Raw genomic sequence first — 19,878 nt, 5'->3', positions numbered from 1 at the left:
GGATCCTGAAACTGCCTGTTCTTGTAAAGAGTCAACAATTTTATTATTGTTTTATAACGTGTAAAGTCTCTTTTACTTGGGAGGAAATGTTAATACAGAAACAAGTTTCATTTAATAATGCGCATGTTCTTCCACATTCCACTGTGAGCATATCTAACATTTGAATAATTACCCTGTTGAGCCATGTACATAATGGAGGGTGCGAGAGGGTGCTTATAAGAAGCTAGGACTAGCCGGGCTCAGTGGCTCAGCCTGTAATCCCGCGCCTTTGGGAGGCTGAGGTGAGTGGATTGCCTGAGCCCGTGGGTTCGAGACCCGCCTGGGCAGTGAGACCTCATCTCTACAATAAATTAAAAAATCAGCCAGGCGTGGTAGCGGCTGTAATTCCGGCTACTTGGAAGGCTGAGGCAGAAGGATCGCCAGAGCCCAGCAGGTCGAGGCTGCGGTGGCCGGGAGCAGCCACTGCACTCCAGTGTGGACAACAGAGTGAGACTCCAACTCAAAAAAAAAAAAAAAAAAAGAAGCTAGGACTAATGATACTAAACACAGGAAGCAAGATAGAGTAGGCATTTTGCTTGTTCCTGTGAGGGAAACTTCTAGGGAAGAAAACAATCCCGTGGATGCTCAGGATTAAGGGGTCCTGGACAGAGACGTCTAATGATACAAATCAAGATGAAAACAAAGGCAGCAAGTATAGATAGAACCATCAGGAGAAAATTCTTAGGCAGTAAGTAGTGGCACTTATCTTTTACAATCTTTGGTTTGATTCTGTATGCTCTTCCAGGTCAGCTGGGGTAACTTCTCCTGGACTCCATGCTTTCACTCTAGTGTGATGGATCCATAAGTCTATTCCAGTAACCTGTACCTTCCGTGGAGCCCCACGTTCGGGCGTCAAAACTGATGTGGATTTTTCAGGTCAACCTGGGCTTCGAGATTGTCAGCTCAATGGGCTGGCCAGCCAAGCCCTAGAGAAGGCCATCGAGGGGCTGGTAAGCCTAGTCCCAGAAGTCTCAGCTCTAATGGGCTGGCAAGCCAAGCCCTGAGAGTGTTCTGATTCAGTGGACTGGCAAGCCTAGCCCTTGCAGTGTTGGCTAATGGGCTGGCAAGCCAAGCCCTGAGAATGTTACTGGTTCAGTGGGCTGGCAAGCCTAGCCCCCTGGGTGTCTCAACTTTGAGTCTCGACTTCTTCTGGCAGCTCTCCTGGTTCAGCTGGCTCAGTCGGCTGGCAAGCCAGCCTCTGGGGTGCACGGCTTTTTTGACTCCGATGATCTGCAGCTCTTCAGGTCGCAGCTCTTCAGGGTTGAGGTTCTTGTCTCATGCCCAGGAAGAATGAGAGACACGGCTGGTAGGAAAGTGAGTAAGCAGGATTGATTGAGAGAACAGAAAAGCTCCCACAGTGGGAGGGGACCCGAAGGGGTTGCTGATTTGGAGCTGTATTTGCATTGTATTAAAATATTAATAATACTGACAATAACATTAGTAATGATTAAAATAATGAGATTGTCACTAAACCAGGTTTGTTTTGGAGCTTTTTAATATAATTTTAACCTAATGGAAAAAAATCCTGTTTGGCTGTTAACAAAATGGCAGTCTGCCCAATATTCAGGACAGACTACTGCACATCCACTGAGGGAAGTACTACATGGGTTTATTTGTTTGGATCAAAGAGAAATCCTTCTCTTACTGTGGGAATGGAGTTATTTTTCACTCAGACATTTTATTCTCTGAGGTATATTAGCAGATAAAAGTGGAGTAACTAAAGAGTTAAAGGATTCTTTTGTACCCCTTCTCTGAGCATTGAAAAGATCCATATGGAAATATTAGAGTAGATAGCTATTGGCTTTCCTGATCTTTTGAAGATAGCTGCATTTTAGTAGCTTAGGGTATATATAATTGAGATTCAACGTTTAACTAAACACTGCCAGTTACTGTAGAGAATTGGACTGGTGACTATAATCGCTAATCTGCTTGTAATAATACAAAATATATATTTGGTAAAACTTTAAGTTACTTGTCACAAATTTAGTCAACAACTTCTCAAATAGGATCATACTTTTTAGTTATTTTATATCATTATCTACAAGAAGTCCCCAACCTACAAATGAATTCTGTTATGAGAGTGCATTTGTAAGTCCAATTTAAGTCCAACAAAATTAGCCTAGGTACCCAGCTAACACAATTGGCTATATAGTGCTGTATGTATATAAGAAGCTATACTGATAACTGGTGGAGAGAAATAATACATTTTTTTTAAATGCCTCATTAAAGTTCGTAACTTGAAGGTTCATATGTAGGGGACTTACTATACCTGATTGAGCTCACCTTTTATTTCAAGTGGATAGGAAGAAACCAGTGCAAACTATAATTTTTTTTAAGACTCAAGGAGAAAATTGTACAACTTTTCTCTCTAAATCATTTTGCTGACAATTTTTCCTTGGTTTTTAAGTATTTAAAATTAATATATTGGTAATGATTTATTGTTAAAAGATAAAATAGTACAGATATATAGGGTAAAGAGTTAGTCTCTCCCTTTTCCTCCTAACCTCCACCATTCTCCTTACCTCTTAAGAGGTAATTACCATTAACAATTTATGTGTGCTTTTCTGAAAATTTTCCTATACATATACTCTATATACTTGTATGCACATTCATAGGCAGGTAGATTGGAGTTTGTCAAACAGTTTATCAAACCACTTCTCAGATGGTGAAGCTTGTATTTTGTTGCCTAATTTAATCATGATTTCCTTTCTGAAAGAAAGACATTCTTGGAGACTTTTTTCCTTTTACCCAGACTGTACGGTTTCTTTTCATTTGTAATTTGAATAAAGGTGCCAAAAGTTGAACAAATATTAAAGCTACAGGGAAAACAAATCTATATTTAGGATTTTGAACTAATCTTGCCAGTGTGTGAAGGGAAGCTGAAATGAAGAAGATACAGTCAATAGAGATAAAAATTTTATAAAGCATTTAAGTTAAAAACAAAATCAGTTACAGAAGTGTAGGATGGAACTGCTTGATTCTGATAGTAGTTAACATGAAAAAAAAACCTGCTGCTGTCTGTTGGCAAGGATTAACTATGTGATATCTGAATGCAATCTTATGACACTTTAGTGGAAATAAAATATCCTGATTAAGAGAGGCACAGGTCTCTTCTGTGGGTAGACCTCTTTCAGGATACTGTATTCAGATACACAAAGTATACGGAAAGTTACAACCAACGCAGTGATTTTATTTCTGTTGGGCGCAATGTGAACACCTAAGTGGGTTTGCATAGCCAGCTAATTACTAAGTGCCTTGAAATAAGTGGTTATATAATAAGTGTAGAACAAATTTTAATTTCACAGAGTAGACTATGTAACAAAATACTTGGTAGATTTGTAGAAAGTCATCAAGGATTTGATATTTTTATAATAAAAACACATAAAATCAATATTTTGATTATAATCTACACATTCCAAGAGGCCATGCGTGATCACACTGTTTCTACTCAAAATGTGGTCTTTGGACCAGCAGCATCAGTATCACCTGTAGCTTGTTAGAAATACAGACTCAGGCCCCATACTGGACCAACTGAAGAAGAACCTGTACTTTAACAAGATCTCCAGGTGATTTGTATGAATGTTAAGGTTTGAGAACATGAATAACTCTGAACTCTCAACTGTGTTCAGGGAAAGCTTTTAAAAGTCTGTAAAGATGGTATCTTCAGACTTCTTTTGTATATTCTTGAGGCATGATGCAATACTTTGGGTAAATAATAAGAAAAATAACGGATAATGCACTAGTGATGGCTTATTTGTCTATTGTGTTGTCCTTCTAGGCAATTCCATCATTCTTACATTTTCATATTTTTTTAGCGTAGAATGGAATTATAGATGAGTAGTGACAAAGATGAATAAACAGCAAAAATTTTTTAAATAAAAAATAAGGTCACTAAGATCCCATAATGTATCATAGATTTATAAACAGGTACATTGGACTCATATTAATTACAAGATAGAATGATTTGGTTTTACTTTAAAAAATATATAAGCAAGTGGTTGGATGCAGTGGGTCAGACCTCTAATCCCAGCACTTTCAGAGACTGAGGCAAGAGTTTGAGACCAGCCTGGGCAATATAGTGAGAATTCATCTACACACACACACACAAATTTTTTAAAATTAGTTTCAGCCTGTAATCCCAGCACTTTGGGTGGTCGAGGTGAAAGGATTGCCTGAGTCCAGGGGTTTGAGACCAGTCTGAGCAACTTGACGAGACCTCGTCTCTACAATATATTAAAATTAACCAGATGTAGCGTGTGCCTATAGTTCCAGCTATTTGGAAGGCTAGGCGGAAGGATCACTTGAGCCCAGCAGGTCAATGCTGGGGTGGCAGTGAGCATGCCACTGGACTCCAGCCTGAGCAACAGAGTGAGACTCCAATTCAAAAAAAAAAATTGTGTGTGGAGGCTCATGCCTGTAATTCCAGCACTTTGAAAGGCTGAGGTGGGAGGATTGCTTGATCCAAAGAGTTCAAGACCAGTTGAAGACATAATGTGACCTCATTTCTACAAAAAAATTAAAAAATTAGCTGGGCATGGTGACGTACATCTGTAGTCCTAGTTACTCAGGAGACTAAGGTGGGAGGATCACTTGAGCTCAAGAGTTTGAGGCTGTGGTGAGCCATGATCACCATACTTCAGCCTGGGTGGCAGGGTGAAATCCTGACACAAACAAACAAACATTATACTTGTGTATATATAATACAGATTTTTTCTTTGTTCTTTGGAAAAAAGAAATTTCTAGAAAGAAATTTAAAAAATAAAATTGAGTCTAGTTGACCCTGATTGTAAACCGAGAGTTAAGAATTAAGGATCTTTAAAGAATACTTTGGAAACTAAATCCCATATATGAAAATATAACTAGTAATGCAAGTAATAGGAAATGGGTATCAAGTGAGTATTGTGAAGGTTCAGGATAATAAGCATTTGGTCAATTCACTCAATAAATATTAAGTGCCATTGTGTACCTGCGTTGTTTGTGGATTGGGGATAACTGGAGCTTACATTTTAGCGGTAGACGCATACAATAAACAAACTAGCCAATAAAAGTTCAAGTAATGATAAGTGCCGTGAAGAAAACTGGAGCAGGTCAGAGGTGGTGAATTATTCTGCACTCCAGACCAGAAGGCTACAAGCAAATACTTTTCTCTTCCTTGGTACTTGGGCCCCAGAGATGATCAAGGAGACTTGTAAGAAGTTGCCATTTCACCAGGCTCTGGCTGAAATGTGATACAGAACCATGTGGAGGAAGTGGAATATAACAAATGAAACTGCGATAATAGTTCTGTTCTTTAAAAAGTCCTTTTATCCCCTTAATTGAATGGGACTGTCCTACAGCCTCAGGGTCACCAAGGATGCAAATAAAGTCACCTCCTCTTGTCTTGGTCAGGGTAGTATCCTGAGATACCATAGCACAAGAAAGGAGCATGAGCTCTGTAGAGACCTCCCTTCAATCTGGAGGGATAAAAAACATTCATTTATTGTACTTCAGGTCTCACAAAACAGCACCACTTTGAGTCTGCAGTCTCAATTTCCACATCTGAAAATTGGGAAAGATACCCAACTCGCAAGGCTGTCGTGACAAACAGATAGTATATATCAAGTGCCTGGCACATATTAAGTATCAATAAACAGTAGCCAGTATTCCTCAAGGTATTATCATGATGGTATCCCAAAGTATCAATAGACAGTAGCCAGTCTTCCTCATGGCTATTACCATGATGATTACCATTTATGTCTATCCTGAGAAGTTAATTTTAGTCTTATGAAAATTATTCCTAAGATACACAATAAAATTCAACATTCTCATACATGAAGAAAAGTTTACTACCCGTTGGCTACCCTCACCCTAATTTAGTGCATTGCCCCCTCTAGAGAACAGTAGGGGGGAGGTAGGGACATTGAATGGGTAGGCCCCTGAAAAGCAGTTTAGGGCATCAATGTGCATAAATAAACATTGCATGGTGTCAGCTGTGTGACAGCCAAAATATTTTATGCATTTTTAGATATCCACCTTTATCCTCTAAACCTTCTAGTTTCATTCACAAATGTGAATACATTTAGTTTCTTCAAATAAATGAGTGACTGGCTGGAAATAGTTTTCCAGGAGTTGTCAAAAGAGGTTTGGACATTTGACAGCCATCCTGAGCCCTGGGATCAATGTAAAGGATTCCTGTGATGAAACTCCAGTCAGCCTGCCTCACCCCTTGGGGGAGATAACCATCTCAGTTGTCTCTCAGTTCTCTACAACCCTGTCTTGACCCTGAGGTTCCTGAGAAGTTGTCAGAGTTGTGTCAGGTTAGTCTGAAATATTATATAATCCTAAACTGAGCAGATCGCATTTCCTGATGTGCTATTATCGAACACTTCAGATTTAGTTTACTCTGAAATAAAAAAGAGTAAATTAAAAAAGAGAAGAAGTCGGGCTCAGTGGCTCAGCCTGTAATCCCGCGCCTTTGGGAGGCTGAGGTGAGTGGATTGCCTGAGCCCGCGAGTTCAAGACCCACCTAGGCAGCGAGACCTCATCTCTACTATAAATCAAAAAATCAGCTGGGCGTGATAGCGCATGCCTGTAACTCCAGCTATTCGGAAGGCTGAGGCGGAAGGATCACCGGAGCCCAGCAGGTCAAGGCTGCGGTGGCCGGGAGCAGCCACTGCACTCCAGTCTGGGCGACGGAGTGAGACTCCAACTCAAAAAAAAAAAACAAAAAACAGAAGAAAGTAATGATTTGGATGATGCTATATCTCCTTTCAGTCTGTTTTATGATCTTTCTGGCTTTTGCTAATGTTATAAAGCAATGAGTTGGTTTGGGAGGCTGAGGTGAGAGGATTGCCCAAGCCCAGGGGTTTGAGACCAGCCTGGGCAACTTGGTGAGACCTCATCTCTACAATATATCAAAAAATTAGCTGGGCATGGTAGTGCATGCCTGCAGTTCCAACCACTTGGAAGGCTGAGGCAGAAGGATCACCTGAGCCCAGTGGGTCAACACTGGGGTGGCCGTGAGCATGCCACTACCCTCCAGCCTGGGCAATAGAGTGAGACTCTGACTCAAAAAAAAAAAAAAAAAAAGTCCAGTTAAGCTATATCAACAAAATAGGCAAACACCAAGATCTTGAATCACTAAATTTTTATACAACACAATACCCATGGTAGACAAATACTAAAAACTACAAAATGCCTAAAACATAAATAAATAAAGGAAGACGAAGAAGGAATGAGTGAAAGAGGAAGGAAAAAATAGGAAGGAAGGAAGGAGGAAAGGGAAAAAGAAAAATCAACAAAGAACTAACAGAGGGGAAAGAAAGAAAAATAAAATGGAATCTGAAGTCCTCTCCTTCAGAGATCAGGGAAAGCACAGGCAGAGTTTTGTGATGGGGTTCATTTTTGCCTTGTTTCCTGCCTCTGCTTTTGTAGAATGATCTTTAGTCAGGTGGTAGTGATTCCGATTGCCAGGGTACCTTTGGTGAAGAAAATCTGGGCCATCATCATCAAGTGATGATTACAGACAGAAATGCCCTCCCATTTAGGATTCCCTGGTTCATGTTGAACTCCAGCAGATGCAGTTAGGGATGGGTGAGAGTCCCAGACAGCGTCATGGTGACAAAAAAACGAAGTGTGTCCTTCATGGCTCTTCTCTTTCCCAAATACCCACAGAAAATGGTAGCAGAGGCAGGAGTATGTTATGAACCAGTCCACCAGCACTGGGAGTTGCGTATTCCAGGCCAAGATGACTGTCTCAGGTTTCTGTAGGAAGTCAGCCCACACTCTACCTGGAGCTGTTTTACAGACCACCTTGAAAAAAAACCTGTTAAGATAACAATGTTTGACCAATAAATCTTGCTCTGGACAATAACCCCCTGCTGATGCTCTCCCACATGTGCATAAGGACTAGAGAGTGTCCAGTAGTAACCCTTGCTTCATCATAATACGAAAATCTCCACCCCAGGTAAGGCTTAGCCATCATTTTTTGTATGTATGACATATGAAGGAGTATGTGTCTACACTACACTTGCATGGTTAGAGCTCTCCCTAATCTTGCTAACATACCTTTTCTTTGAAGTTACACCCCCTTCTCCTCTAATAAAAGGCTTTGGCAAGCCCCTCCTGGGAGCCTGCTGGAGATCTCTTCTTCCTGAACTGTCTCCCTTGTACAAGTCTCCAGTGAAGCCTTGCCTGGGAAACTGTGGCTTCATGTCAATTCCTATTACATGAGAGCGTAAGAACCCATAATTGGTAACAGATCTACCTCAAATGGGTCACCACTACCTCCTTTTTTACTGGCAGTAGCAGAACTATTTCATGACAACGCTACGTGTCAGGCAACACTGCTTCCTAGTGGTAGGGATGAACATGGTATTAGAGCTGGTGGTGGGTGCTGGCAGTAACAATGATGCGCTGAGGTGGGTGGAGGCTAGTTTGCTCTAGGATGCGCTGAGTTATGACTCTTCGGTTACATAGCTCCATTTCTAGTGCTCTTGACTCTTTTCTGTAAATTCTGTTTTCCATATGGAATCATTTCCCTTTGGCATGAAGAGCATCTTTAGCATACTATATAGTGCAGTTCTGCTGGCTGCAAATTCTCTCACTTATGCATATACGAAATGTCCTTACTTAGCCCTTATTTCTGAAGGATATTCTGGTCTCCTCCCCTGCAGTCCCCAGGCAACCACTGATCTACTTTCTGTCACTATAAGTAAGTTATATTTTCTAGAATTTCATATGAATGGAAACATACAGTATGTGATTTTTTGTGGCTTCTTTCATGCAGCATAATTTTGAGATTCATCAACATTGTGTATACATCAGTAGTTCCTTTATATTGCTGTGTAGTATTTGTTTATTGTACAACTCTACCACAGTTTATCACCTGTTGATGTGTATTTGGGAGTTTCTATTTTTTAATTATTACATATAAAGCACTATAAATATTTGTGTTCAATTATTTGCATGGAAATATGCCTTCTCTTCTTTTGGATAAATATCTAGAAGTGGCATGCTGGATCATATGGCAGGTGTATGTTTATGTTTTCACCAAACCACCAAACTCTTTTTGTCAAGTGGTTGCACCGTTTTACATTCCTACCAAGTATGGTAAGTAATTAGGGGTACACAGTTAAATAAGGCCCTCCTTGCTTCCAGTATTTCTCCTGTTTGCTGTCCACAGCCACACATGGAATTCCAAGTCATGGAACATGAACTTTTTTGTAGGGCAAGGAGTTGTTCTGGAAGTGTGCTCCAGGTTATTTGACAGAGAATTCTGTGACCTGGGAAACCTGCCACATAGTCTGGAGAGAAGTTGTGACCATAGATAGGCATGTTCCCTCAGCTCAAAGGATTTTTTTTTTTCCTTTTTGGAGGGGTGTGGCCAAAGGATGACCCGAAAGGGGAGCCCTCTAAAGTATGGATCCCCAAATAGCATCTCTCTTGTTAGGTCTAAGGGCTATAAGGGTATTGTTTCCCCCTCTTCTCATCTATTCAAATTCTAACAATCCAAAAACCCATCTGAAGTCCTCACTTCTTCTGTCACTGTGACAATTCTGTGTTCTTCCTCCTCTCAGTTTTTTGCTGTTTGCCTTTATATGTCTCACTTTTCCAATTTTTAAAGTAAATTTTTGAATCAACCACTCTTTTTTTCCTTATACGTCCAACAAAATATTATGTACACAAATGCTGTTCAAGTATGTTTGAATGAATGAAGTGCTGCATGGAGTTGCTGGTTTATCTCAGCTCCCAGGTTAGGTGTTAGTCTTGAGACATTGTCCAGCATGAGTTACATTTACACATGGAGAACCCAGTGCACAGCTAGGCCTTCCTGTCCATACTCCACTCTGTCATCTTTGCTAGGCGCTTATCCTCAGTCAATTTATGCTTTGCTAATCCTGTGTGATCTTGATTTGCTCTTCTGCTAATTCATCTCATCGTTGTCTTTAGATTACTTCCTTACGTAACTATATTAACTAACCCAGAAACAAAGAGGTAATTTTGATCAAGTTTCTGATTTCCCCAGCATTTCTGTAGTTCTGTCTGTCTGACAGGTAACTAAAGATCCTAGCCATAAACATTTCCCAAGTGAGTCATGCCTTGATGTATCCCTACATGCTGACCTTTCTTCCCAAAATGCTCTTTCTTTTCTTTCCTATCTAGAAAATATTCTAGAGGCTTTCAGAACTCAGTCACAACAGCATCTCTTCTTGGAAACCTTATCTTTTTAAGATACCTAAAGTGCAGCTGGGCACGGTGGCTCATGCCTGTAATCTCAGCACTTTGGTCAGGAGAGGCGAAAGGGCTGCCAGAGCCCAGGGGTTCGAAACCAGCCTGGGCAACTTGGTAAGATCTCTTTTCTAAAATAAATAAAAAATTTAGCTAGGCAGGATGGCACACACCTGTAGGTCCAGCTTTTTGGAAGGCTGAGGCAGAAAGATCGCCTGAACTCCGCAGGTCAAGGCTGTAGTACCCATGAGCGTGCCACTGCACTCCAGCCTGGGCAACAGAGTGAAACTCTTACTCAAAAAATAATAATAAAATAAGGTGAATTTCTCTGTCTAACAGTACATCTCTGTAAACCTCTCTCATAATATTTAGGACACCGGTACTGTAATTTATGTGTATTACTGTTTCTGGACTGCAAACTTAAGTGAAGATAAGGACCACATCTCCTTTGGCTTTCTGTTTCAACCCCTAACATAGTGCTAGTACATAGTAATTTTCAAATAATTGGCTAATGAATCAATAAATGAATGAATGAAAAACAAAATACCCCTTCTTATTCTTCTCTTTCATTCTCTACTCTTTTTGTCATCCCTTCTTTTATTTATTTTTTGCCTTTGCTCTTCTGTGTCTAAATTTCTGCAATATAGAAATAATAAGAGCTTTGTGACCTTTAACTAGGATTTTTTTAGCTCTACAAATGTTGGAAAATGAATTTTGAGCCTTAGCAAACAAACCGAAAAAGCTTAAACATTTGTTCATGGATTCAGCAATGGAAGAAATATTTCACTGGCATTTGTTATGAGGACGAGTACATTGGTGAGGTTAACATTCTTTGCTCAAAACTGAGAGGGCTCTGGACAGATCTCTATTCTGACAGCAACACAGATCATATTCTGTCACACTGAGATCTCAGGTAACTGACCTTTCTTAAGTCTGGAGGTCACCTGAGGATGCCCTATGTGGAAAATCAAAGATGAAAATATTGTTTAAAATCGTTCAAGCTTGGTTTAACCCAAATGCTTTTTATAGAGATATTATGAAATAATGAAAATAAAGTTCTTTAATACACTGGCCAGCAGTAGTAGGTGCTAGTAAATAATCTCTAATCCCCAGCCTCCTTCCCAAACTTCCTAAATTTCCCAAAGACCAAGTTTCCTCGAAATTTCTTTCAGAGTCAAAGTCACAAATAAGGACTAGGTCTAAGTGATATTTGCCAGTCACTAAACATGAAGGCCTTCTTTTTAGACATCAGTAAATTATCCTCTTTGGAACTTACACTTTCTTTGACAGTGAGATGCTTTTGGTGTAATTGTTGAATCTAAAGCATTCTTCATATAAATTTCCTGAGGCTGCCATGAACAACTCACACATAGTCAGGGGCCCGTACACTGGCCCTAATTCCTCATCAGAGATTCCTTTTCTGAAAGTATTGTTTGTACTCTCTCCTTGCTTCCTGTTGCTTGAGGAGGTGCTCTAAACCTCTGTAGTAAGACTAGAGAACACCTTAATAGGTATTTTGAACAGTGTGACTAAAGACCAGCATGATCAGGAAATAAATCAGCTTGGTGGCAGCCTATTTAATGACCTTGAGATTCTGAAAAGAGATATTTCTGCCCTGACCGAGTTCAGTTAAAGTGAGAATAATTCATCTGGTATACTCAAGTGATGCTGTTTACTGTAATATATAATAGATGTTAATGTATTAAGGAGTTTGAAAACAAACACAAATAAAAGTGATTTTAAAATAGCTGTAGCATTGTTTTCTTGAAAAACAAGTCCTTTTTTTTTAGTTGGGGGTCTCATTCTGTCACCCAGGCTGGAATGTAGTGGCATGATCATGGCTTACCACAGCCTCAGCCTCCTGGATTCAGGCACTCTTTTCACCTCAGTCTCTCAAGTAGCTGGGACTACAGGTGTACACCACCATGGCTGGCTAATTTTATTTTGTTTTATTGAAATTTTAAAAAAATTTTAGATTCAGAGGGTACACATATGTCTCTGCTACATGAACACATTATGCAGTGGTAGAGATTGGGTCTCAGGTGGCCCATTCCTCAGATAGTGAACATTGATATGTATTTTCTGAACCCTAATCTCCCTCCTGTTTCCCCCCTTATTGTTGTCCCCAGTGTCTCACTATGTTGCCTAGGCTGGTCTTGAACTCCTGCGCTCAAGCAGTCCTCTTGCCTCGACCTCCCAAAGTGCTGAGATTACAAGTGTAAGCCACCATGCCCAGCCACAAGTCTTCTGTAAAGCTTTAGATTCCATGTCCTCAAATATACTTCAGCCGAATTTTCACTTAAAACTTACATTTACATTCTGCAGGAATAGACTTTCCCTGTTTCTTTTACACAGCTCCTGCAAATTGCCGCAGTGGAATGGGACAGCTTTACCTATAAGCATTTTAGAGGTAAATGGAATTAAGGTCAATAATCATCAATGTTTAAATGCACCAAACCTGTTTCCCAGGATTTCTAAGGAAACGAAAGAAGAATTGTTCCTTCCAAGTCTTTAGAAACTTGTGAAGGGTGAAGAGGCTGCATTTACTGACCCACTTTTCTTAAGTCTTTGCAGGCAAAAATCTTTGAAAATGGGACCCTTGGAGATTCTGTCAGCTGCTTGTTGTTGGTAGTGGCTTGTTTGTAGAGTTTAAACACACACACACACACACACACACACACACACACACACACACACTCAAATCATTTTTTTCTTTCTCTTTTCAGGAGCATCTAAAGGCCTTTGATGATGAAATCAATGCTTTTTTGGACAATACATTTGGGCCTCGAGGTGAGTAAAGCTACTTGAGAACTTGATGTGGAAGGAAGAATACCATTTGACTATAGAAAAGAATTAATGGTATTTCTGTCAACTTGAAAATAGGACAGTATGTAACATTTAGAAACTTCCTTCAACTTTGTTATGCTTCTCCCAGAATGAAGGCCCCTGTGTCTCCTTCTGCTCAATCTCTCCTGGGTAGATTAAAGAAGTTCTGGGCACAGGAAGCAGGAACAGAAGGAAACGCAATACTTTCCTCCCTTGTCTCTCTGAATACAAAGCCAGGTTGTAGCTTCCCCTCTGAAATATGCTGCTTTCCTGTCCTCTCTCCACTGCCCATTCACCTTACACCTTCCTCCCATGCACATCATATACCTTATTTCTCCCTTACGTGCCTCGGTGCATTCCCTTTGAAGGCATGTGCACTATCTCTGCCCAGGGCCCTTAGGATAAACTCAGAAGTCTTTCTATCATTCCTTTGTCACCTGTTACTTACTCTACTGCAGTGTCTTCCCAGCTGGTCTCTCCTCTCTACTCTTGCCCTCTTCCAATCATTTATTAAGTGTCAGCTGGAATAATATTCTAAAAACCTAAATCATATTGTTTGGTGCTCTCGCTTAAAATCATTAGTCTTCCCACTGACTTTGTTGTCAAAACTTACCTTCTTATCATGGACTGCATGCCTGTGTTATATAGCCTAGCTATCTCTCCAGCTCAGTCATGTCTGTCTTCCTTATTTGCTTTGATTCAGCCACTCAAGAATTCCTCCCTACTCTCTCCTACCCTCCCCACAATTTTGTCAGCTCCTCATACCTCAAGGATCAGTTTAAATTAAATGTTACCTTTTTCAGAAAGGCTTTCTCCCTTGAAAGTACAGTAGTCCCCCTTATCCACATTTTCACTTGCATAGTTTCAGTTACCCATGGTCAACCATGATTTGAAAATAGTACAAGATACTTTGAGAGAAAGAGAGACCACATTCACATAACTTTTATTATAGTATATTGTTATATCTTATTGTTAGTTTTTGTGGTCACTATCTTACTAGGCCTAAAGATAGTCTTGGAACATATCCCATCCAGATAAGAAGGTTTTTCATTATTTTCTACTTCAACCCTTGTTTATTTCCTTCATGTACTATATTGTTATTAATAGCTATTTCTCCCATGAGGACAGGAACCATGACTGTGTTACTCACCATTTATGTCCAGAACATGTTACAGTTGTGGGAAAATATTAGGTACTATATATTTTGCAAATAAAAGAATGAATTCTAGACAAACTGTTGTTCTCTTGAACTTTACTGGTTCACAAAACTGTGGAAAGTCCTTAGTCTCTATAAGGCATTTTCTCAGCAGTAGGCGGAAATGAGGGAGGGAAATGAAGAGGTTTCTCAAAATCTTTAAACAATCACTTAGAAAGTATTTAGACCATTCTCCAATTTCTGTATATGCTCCATAAACTCTTCTAAGTAGAATGGCTGTTTATATAATTTTATTAGAATGATACTCTGCATATAGCCTTAAAACATACTTTCACATAGTTTTTTGTTTTTTCCATTTTATTCTCCTGATGATCCTATGGGGTAGGCAGGACAGAATGTTTTTATCTTCTAACCCTCTCTTTAGTATGTTCTCTTCCTTCCAGTTCTAGTGAGTGGGAAGGAGAGCAGCTCGGTGCAGAGGGTATGGCCTTCTCACGTAGGTGTGCAGGGAATGGGAGGAACTATGATTTCTTGGTGACTGTGGCTTTCTTTTTGACACTTCCGTTAGAGAGTTAAACAGCAGTTTGTCTGAGCCAAGTTCACACTGAACTTTGCCATCAGTAAGATCAGCATGATCTGGAATTATGCAAGTATGGGATCAATTGAGGATAGGATTGCAGTTTTTTACTCAGTGTTGGTTATTTTTATGGAAGTTTCTTTGTAGCAAGGGGACTGTAAAATTGACAGTTGACTGCTGAATCAGATGATCTCCACAGTGACAGGGTGTCTAACATTTAAGCTATCAATAATTATTTTCCTTTCCTAAGAGTGATGCACGTTTAAGTTGACTGGCACATCCTAGTAATTTTAGGCATCCCTCAGTCTTTTCTGATTTTGCCAATACCATATTAGTACCATCAAGGAATATTGTCCTGGCATATTGTTCTGACACAGATGCAGAGCTAACACTTCTCAAGTCCCAAAGATAAGAAATGTTATCACAAGTATTCATTCTCATATTTTGATTGGAACAATTATGATTGTCCTTAACTGTAGCAAACATTTCTAGAATCATGACAAAAGGAAACAAAAAACTTCAGGAGCTGTATTAGTTTTGCAGTATGTTCTTGATTCAGTGTGCCAATTGACACAGATTTCATGAATGTTTTCTCTTAACTCAGCACTAAGTGGGTATGAGTGAGACAGAGTAGAGATACAAGACCTAGTGACTGTCTTCTTCCTGGAGCATATACTGTAACTGGGGAGGTAAAATTAGTACATCTGAAACTACTGGAAAGCAATTAAGTACTAAACCATGTGTGTTTGTTTCCTAGGGCTGCCATAACAAAGTACCACAAGTCAGGAGGCTTAAAACAACAAATTTATTCCCTCCAAGTTCTGGAGGCTAGCAGTCTGAAATCAGTGTGTCAGAAGAACCTCATGCCCTCTGAGGTTCTAGGGCAGAATCTCTTTCACAACTCCTAGTTTCTGGTGGTTGCTGGCAACCCTTGCTGTTCCTTAGCTTGTAGATGTATTGCTCCAACATCTATCATCATACAGCATTCTCCTCTTTGTGTCTTTGTATCCAAATCTCTCCTTATAAGGACACCAGGCAGTGGGTTAGGGCCCACCCTAATCCAACACGTCTTCATCTTAGCTAGAATATACCTGCAAAGACCCTCTTTCCAAATAATATCACATTCACAGATACCAGGAGTTAGGACTTAAACATATTTTTCTGGGGGACACAGTTAACCAACCCACACCACCATGGCAAGAGGTAGGGGAGCAGTTTAGAGCAAATAATTTAACTGTTTTTAGCCCTTTGTGGCTCAATTTTTCTTAAATGTAAACTGGGGGTATCACCTATATAATAAGATTGCTTTGAGAACAAAATAATGCCTGTAAAAGGCTTTAGAACAGTGGCTGGAACAGAAGAAGTGCCCAGCTTTTAGTTATGATAACAGTATTGTAGCCATAATAACATGTAAGTTATAAATTGACGATAATTATCTTGCTACTCTAACAAGGATAGTGGGAAATGTCTTCTTTCAGAAGGCAGAACCTTTATCTGGGCATTAAAGATGAGTAGGACTAAGATTGGAGACTAACACTGGGAAGTGGTACCCAGCCCAGATGTGTATGACAGGGGAGTGCGAGTCAGTTGTCTGAAAGGTAGTGTCTGTTAATCACCGGAATGCTAAGAAAAGTTTGCTTACCTTCCTCCTCTGTCACCAATGGGAGATGTTTACAGAATAAGTGAGGGAACAGTAGGAACTCAAGAAGGCCTTGTCCCTGTAGAAGTGGCAACTGTCTGTAGGGTAGGTTTTAAACAAGAGACTGGGTGTAGGCAGGGTTGGGTATGCCAGGAAGAGAGACTGAGACTGGGAAAGCCAAATTATCAAGAAAAAGACATTGCCTATTGGTGAGGCCAGCTCTTTACAACTATATTTGTAGAGATCAAAAACAGCATGCAATTTTTATAATTCTGGACCAAATTATTTTCTTTATTTAAACAAACAAGCAGAACAGAATAGAGAACAAAACTCACTTTGTGGCTGCAATTATTTTCAGGTGTTACTAATAATAGTCTAAATCTATTATGTAAATTTTAATTAGGCGCTTTTATGTCTTCATTTTCTAATGTGAGGGGCCCTTGGTGTATTCAGGTTCTTGCCTCCCTGCTGTTTATAATTCTAGTCTCATGGCTAGAACAAGACCTTTGGTTTTATTTTCTGCTCTCAATTCTGAATCTTCAGCTCCAAGGCTTTACCTTTGCGCTCTTCAGCTTCCCATGCTTGCAATCCTATTGCTTTCATTGAGTCCTTTGAATGCTAAACCCATTCCTGGTTTATTGCACAGTGATTCTAGGTAAATTCTGGGCAGTAGGTTTAAGGAGTTAGGATGCAATATCAATATGCCTTCTTTCCTCTGACTGTACAGATCTTCTCCACAGGAGGACAGCAGCAAGGCATAATGGGCTAGGAGCAGATGTGACCAATCCAAATCCTGACTCTGTTGCTGACTTTTGTATGGCCCTTTGCAAGTTACTAAAGCTTACTGAGCTGTTTATTTCCATCCATAAAATGGCATAATAGTACTTCATATCAACTGAGTTAGAGTAAATAAACACAGTAACTGTTCCTAAGTTGGCATTCAAGAGTGGTTACTTCCCACCTTTATTTCTTTTTCCTGCCATTCAGTGTTCAGCATAAGGCCTGTTGGCTCCATGAAACCGTCCTTAATTATTCAGCCCCACTGTCTGCTTCTTCTCCTGAATGCTAACCCAAAGCCAGCTTCCTTAATGCTGTATCATATTATTCCCTGTTGCATGTGGTATGTACAAATACAGTGTATGTAACAATATTGACAACGGAACAGATGCATCATTCTTCAGGATTCTCACTGTATGTGTTTCTTTTCAGATTCTCGAGTCAGAGGGTGGTTCATGTTGGACTCTTACCTTCCTACCTTTTTTCTTACTGTCATATATCTGCTTTCAATTTGGCTGGGTAACAAATATATGAAGAACAGACCTGCTCTTTCTCTCAGGGGTGTCCTCACCTTGTATAACCTTGGAATCACACTTCTCTCGACATATATGCTGGCAGAGGTAAGTGTTTATGTGGCTAAGGGGGAAGTTCAGTCACTGAGCAATGTGTAGGAGCAATCACATTTACCCTACCAGAACTATCCAAGATTGCTGTCAGTACTGTTGTTTAAGACCTTATGAACTTGCTCCAGCATTTGATATTATTCTTCTGGAAGTCCTTGTTTTTAACTTGAATTTTTCTTATCCCAATTTAGGGCTGTTTCTTTAGTCTTTAGTGTAATTGTAATTTAGAATCACAGTTTAGCTCAGAATGGGCCTTTAAATATCATGTTATCTCATTTTATAGATTATGAGATTTTATAGATTATGATGCTTAGAAAAGATACAAAATTTGTCTAAGAATAGACAGTGATTGAGAAACTATATTTTTAAAAACTAACTTAAACAGCAAATGTAGTTATTTTGACTGACATGCCAATATATCTATTCTCTTAATACTCCCCACATCTTGGGAACATTCTGACAGAGGTGTGGCTATTTCTCAGGACTGATGTTCTAGCTCAGCTGTAGTGTTCCTTGTCACATCCCTTGCTCCCATTTCTTACACCCAAGTGATTTTACAAGAGAAAGGAACAAGTGATGATTGTCCAGCCTACACAACCAAAAGTTATTTTACTGTAATACAAGGGGAAATCTAAAAGTGTTGAATAAACATGTTCTAGCAACAAAAGAGAGGGGTGGGGGAAAGAGAAGGGAAACAAAAACTTAAAATCTTTTTTGGGAAAAAGTTAGGATATTATCATTCATACAACTTATAAATGGCTGATAATGACACAAATATAGTTGCCTTCCTGGTGAACTTGAATTCAAGAAAATATATCCTTGTCTTGAAATACAGGTTCTTTCATACAGAGTTTATGCCCTGTGTTATTCTAGTATGCACCATTCTAATAATGGTTAATAACCATTGCCTTAAGTGACTGAAATGAAGCTCTAATAATGGAACTTTAGGCATCATAGTACAGGAGATGGAATTTGGGGTCAGGAACGCCATGCTGACAACTCTAAAATTATACCACATTTACTTGACTCTGAAAGGACCATCTTTATTTTAGGTTTATTACTGTGTGAATTTTAGCTCACTGAATGAGCTTGCAAGATAGCAGTTTATGGGGTTAGTTTCTCTATATAGCAAAGGGAAAAGTATTCTTCCTTGTATTGTTTACAGAAGTACCAGCCGTATCAGAAGGGCCAGCCTGCATGTCTAACTACATCAGCAACTGTAACACCTGTTTGGATGGAACTTGGTTTAGTAGAGTCAAAACACACAAGTTTGGGGTTCTGTCACTTTCCGTGTAATTTTAGAAGAGTTACTTAGGTTTTCTGAACCTTAGGCATAACTTACCTGTAAAGTGGGGATACAATATTTATCCTATATAACTCTTGAGTGAGTTGTAAGAATTAATGGGCTCTGTTCAGCCAGAATTTTTTAAATTCATTTTAAAGATGTGGAGTACAATTCAGACGTGGTACACAAATGTTCATTATGCAGATACCCTTGCAGCCAGAATTTAGTGAGCTTCTACTGGGGTGCCGTGAATATGAAACCCTGAAGGTACAAGATGAATAAGACATGGCTTCTGCACTTGGAGAGCTCACAGATTAGTACACAGAAGGAGTCTGTAAATGTGAAAATGCTTTGTAAATTGTAAAGTGCTAGCTGAATTTTAGTCACTATCAACAGGAGCCAGAACAACAGTTTAGTATTTGAACAACCAGGTAAATTGTCTCTTTTTTTTTTTCATAATCAATATTTTTTATTATGGTTTTGTGGGGTACAGTTAAGGGTTAGGTGTACAATTACATTTTATTCAGGCACCCTGTTGATAAGAGGTGCTTCCCCATCCCCAGACAGATATTTGCTACTGTTAATCCCATCTCCCTACCCCCCCATAGTTTCCCAGTACCGTCAGTCGTTTTTCTTATAGTATTACATTGGATGTTCAAGGTCCATTATATGAGTGAGACCATGTGGTAATCGGATCTTTGTTTCTGTGAGAGGTCACTCAGTATTATAGACTCTAGTTCCATCCAG

General features: G+C 39.6%; 1 protein-coding gene across 1 annotated transcript in view; it reads left to right on the top strand.

The window, feature by feature from the left end:
* Nucleotides 1-8,382: 8,382 nt before the first annotated feature.
* ELOVL2 (ELOVL fatty acid elongase 2) overlaps nucleotides 8,383-19,878 on the top strand; it is a 32,243-nt gene continuing 20,747 nt past the window's right edge. Inside the window, exons 1-4 of the mRNA XM_021717367.1 lie at nucleotides 8,383-8,438; nucleotides 12,604-12,658; nucleotides 12,975-13,038; nucleotides 17,656-17,843. Coding sequence (XP_021573042.1) covers nucleotides 8,383-8,438; nucleotides 12,604-12,658; nucleotides 12,975-13,038; nucleotides 17,656-17,843 — 363 coding nt within the window. The remainder of the gene's footprint in view (nucleotides 8,439-12,603; nucleotides 12,659-12,974; nucleotides 13,039-17,655; nucleotides 17,844-19,878) is intronic.

Source organism: Carlito syrichta, unplaced genomic scaffold (genome assembly GCF_000164805.1).
Source record: "Carlito syrichta isolate Samal-C Ts95f unplaced genomic scaffold, Tarsius_syrichta-2.0.1 Scaffold309716, whole genome shotgun sequence".
Taxonomy (NCBI): Eukaryota; Metazoa; Chordata; class Mammalia; order Primates; family Tarsiidae; genus Carlito; species Carlito syrichta.
The sequence above is the reverse complement of the archived record's forward strand: the minus strand, read 5'-3'. Positions and strand labels throughout refer to the sequence as shown.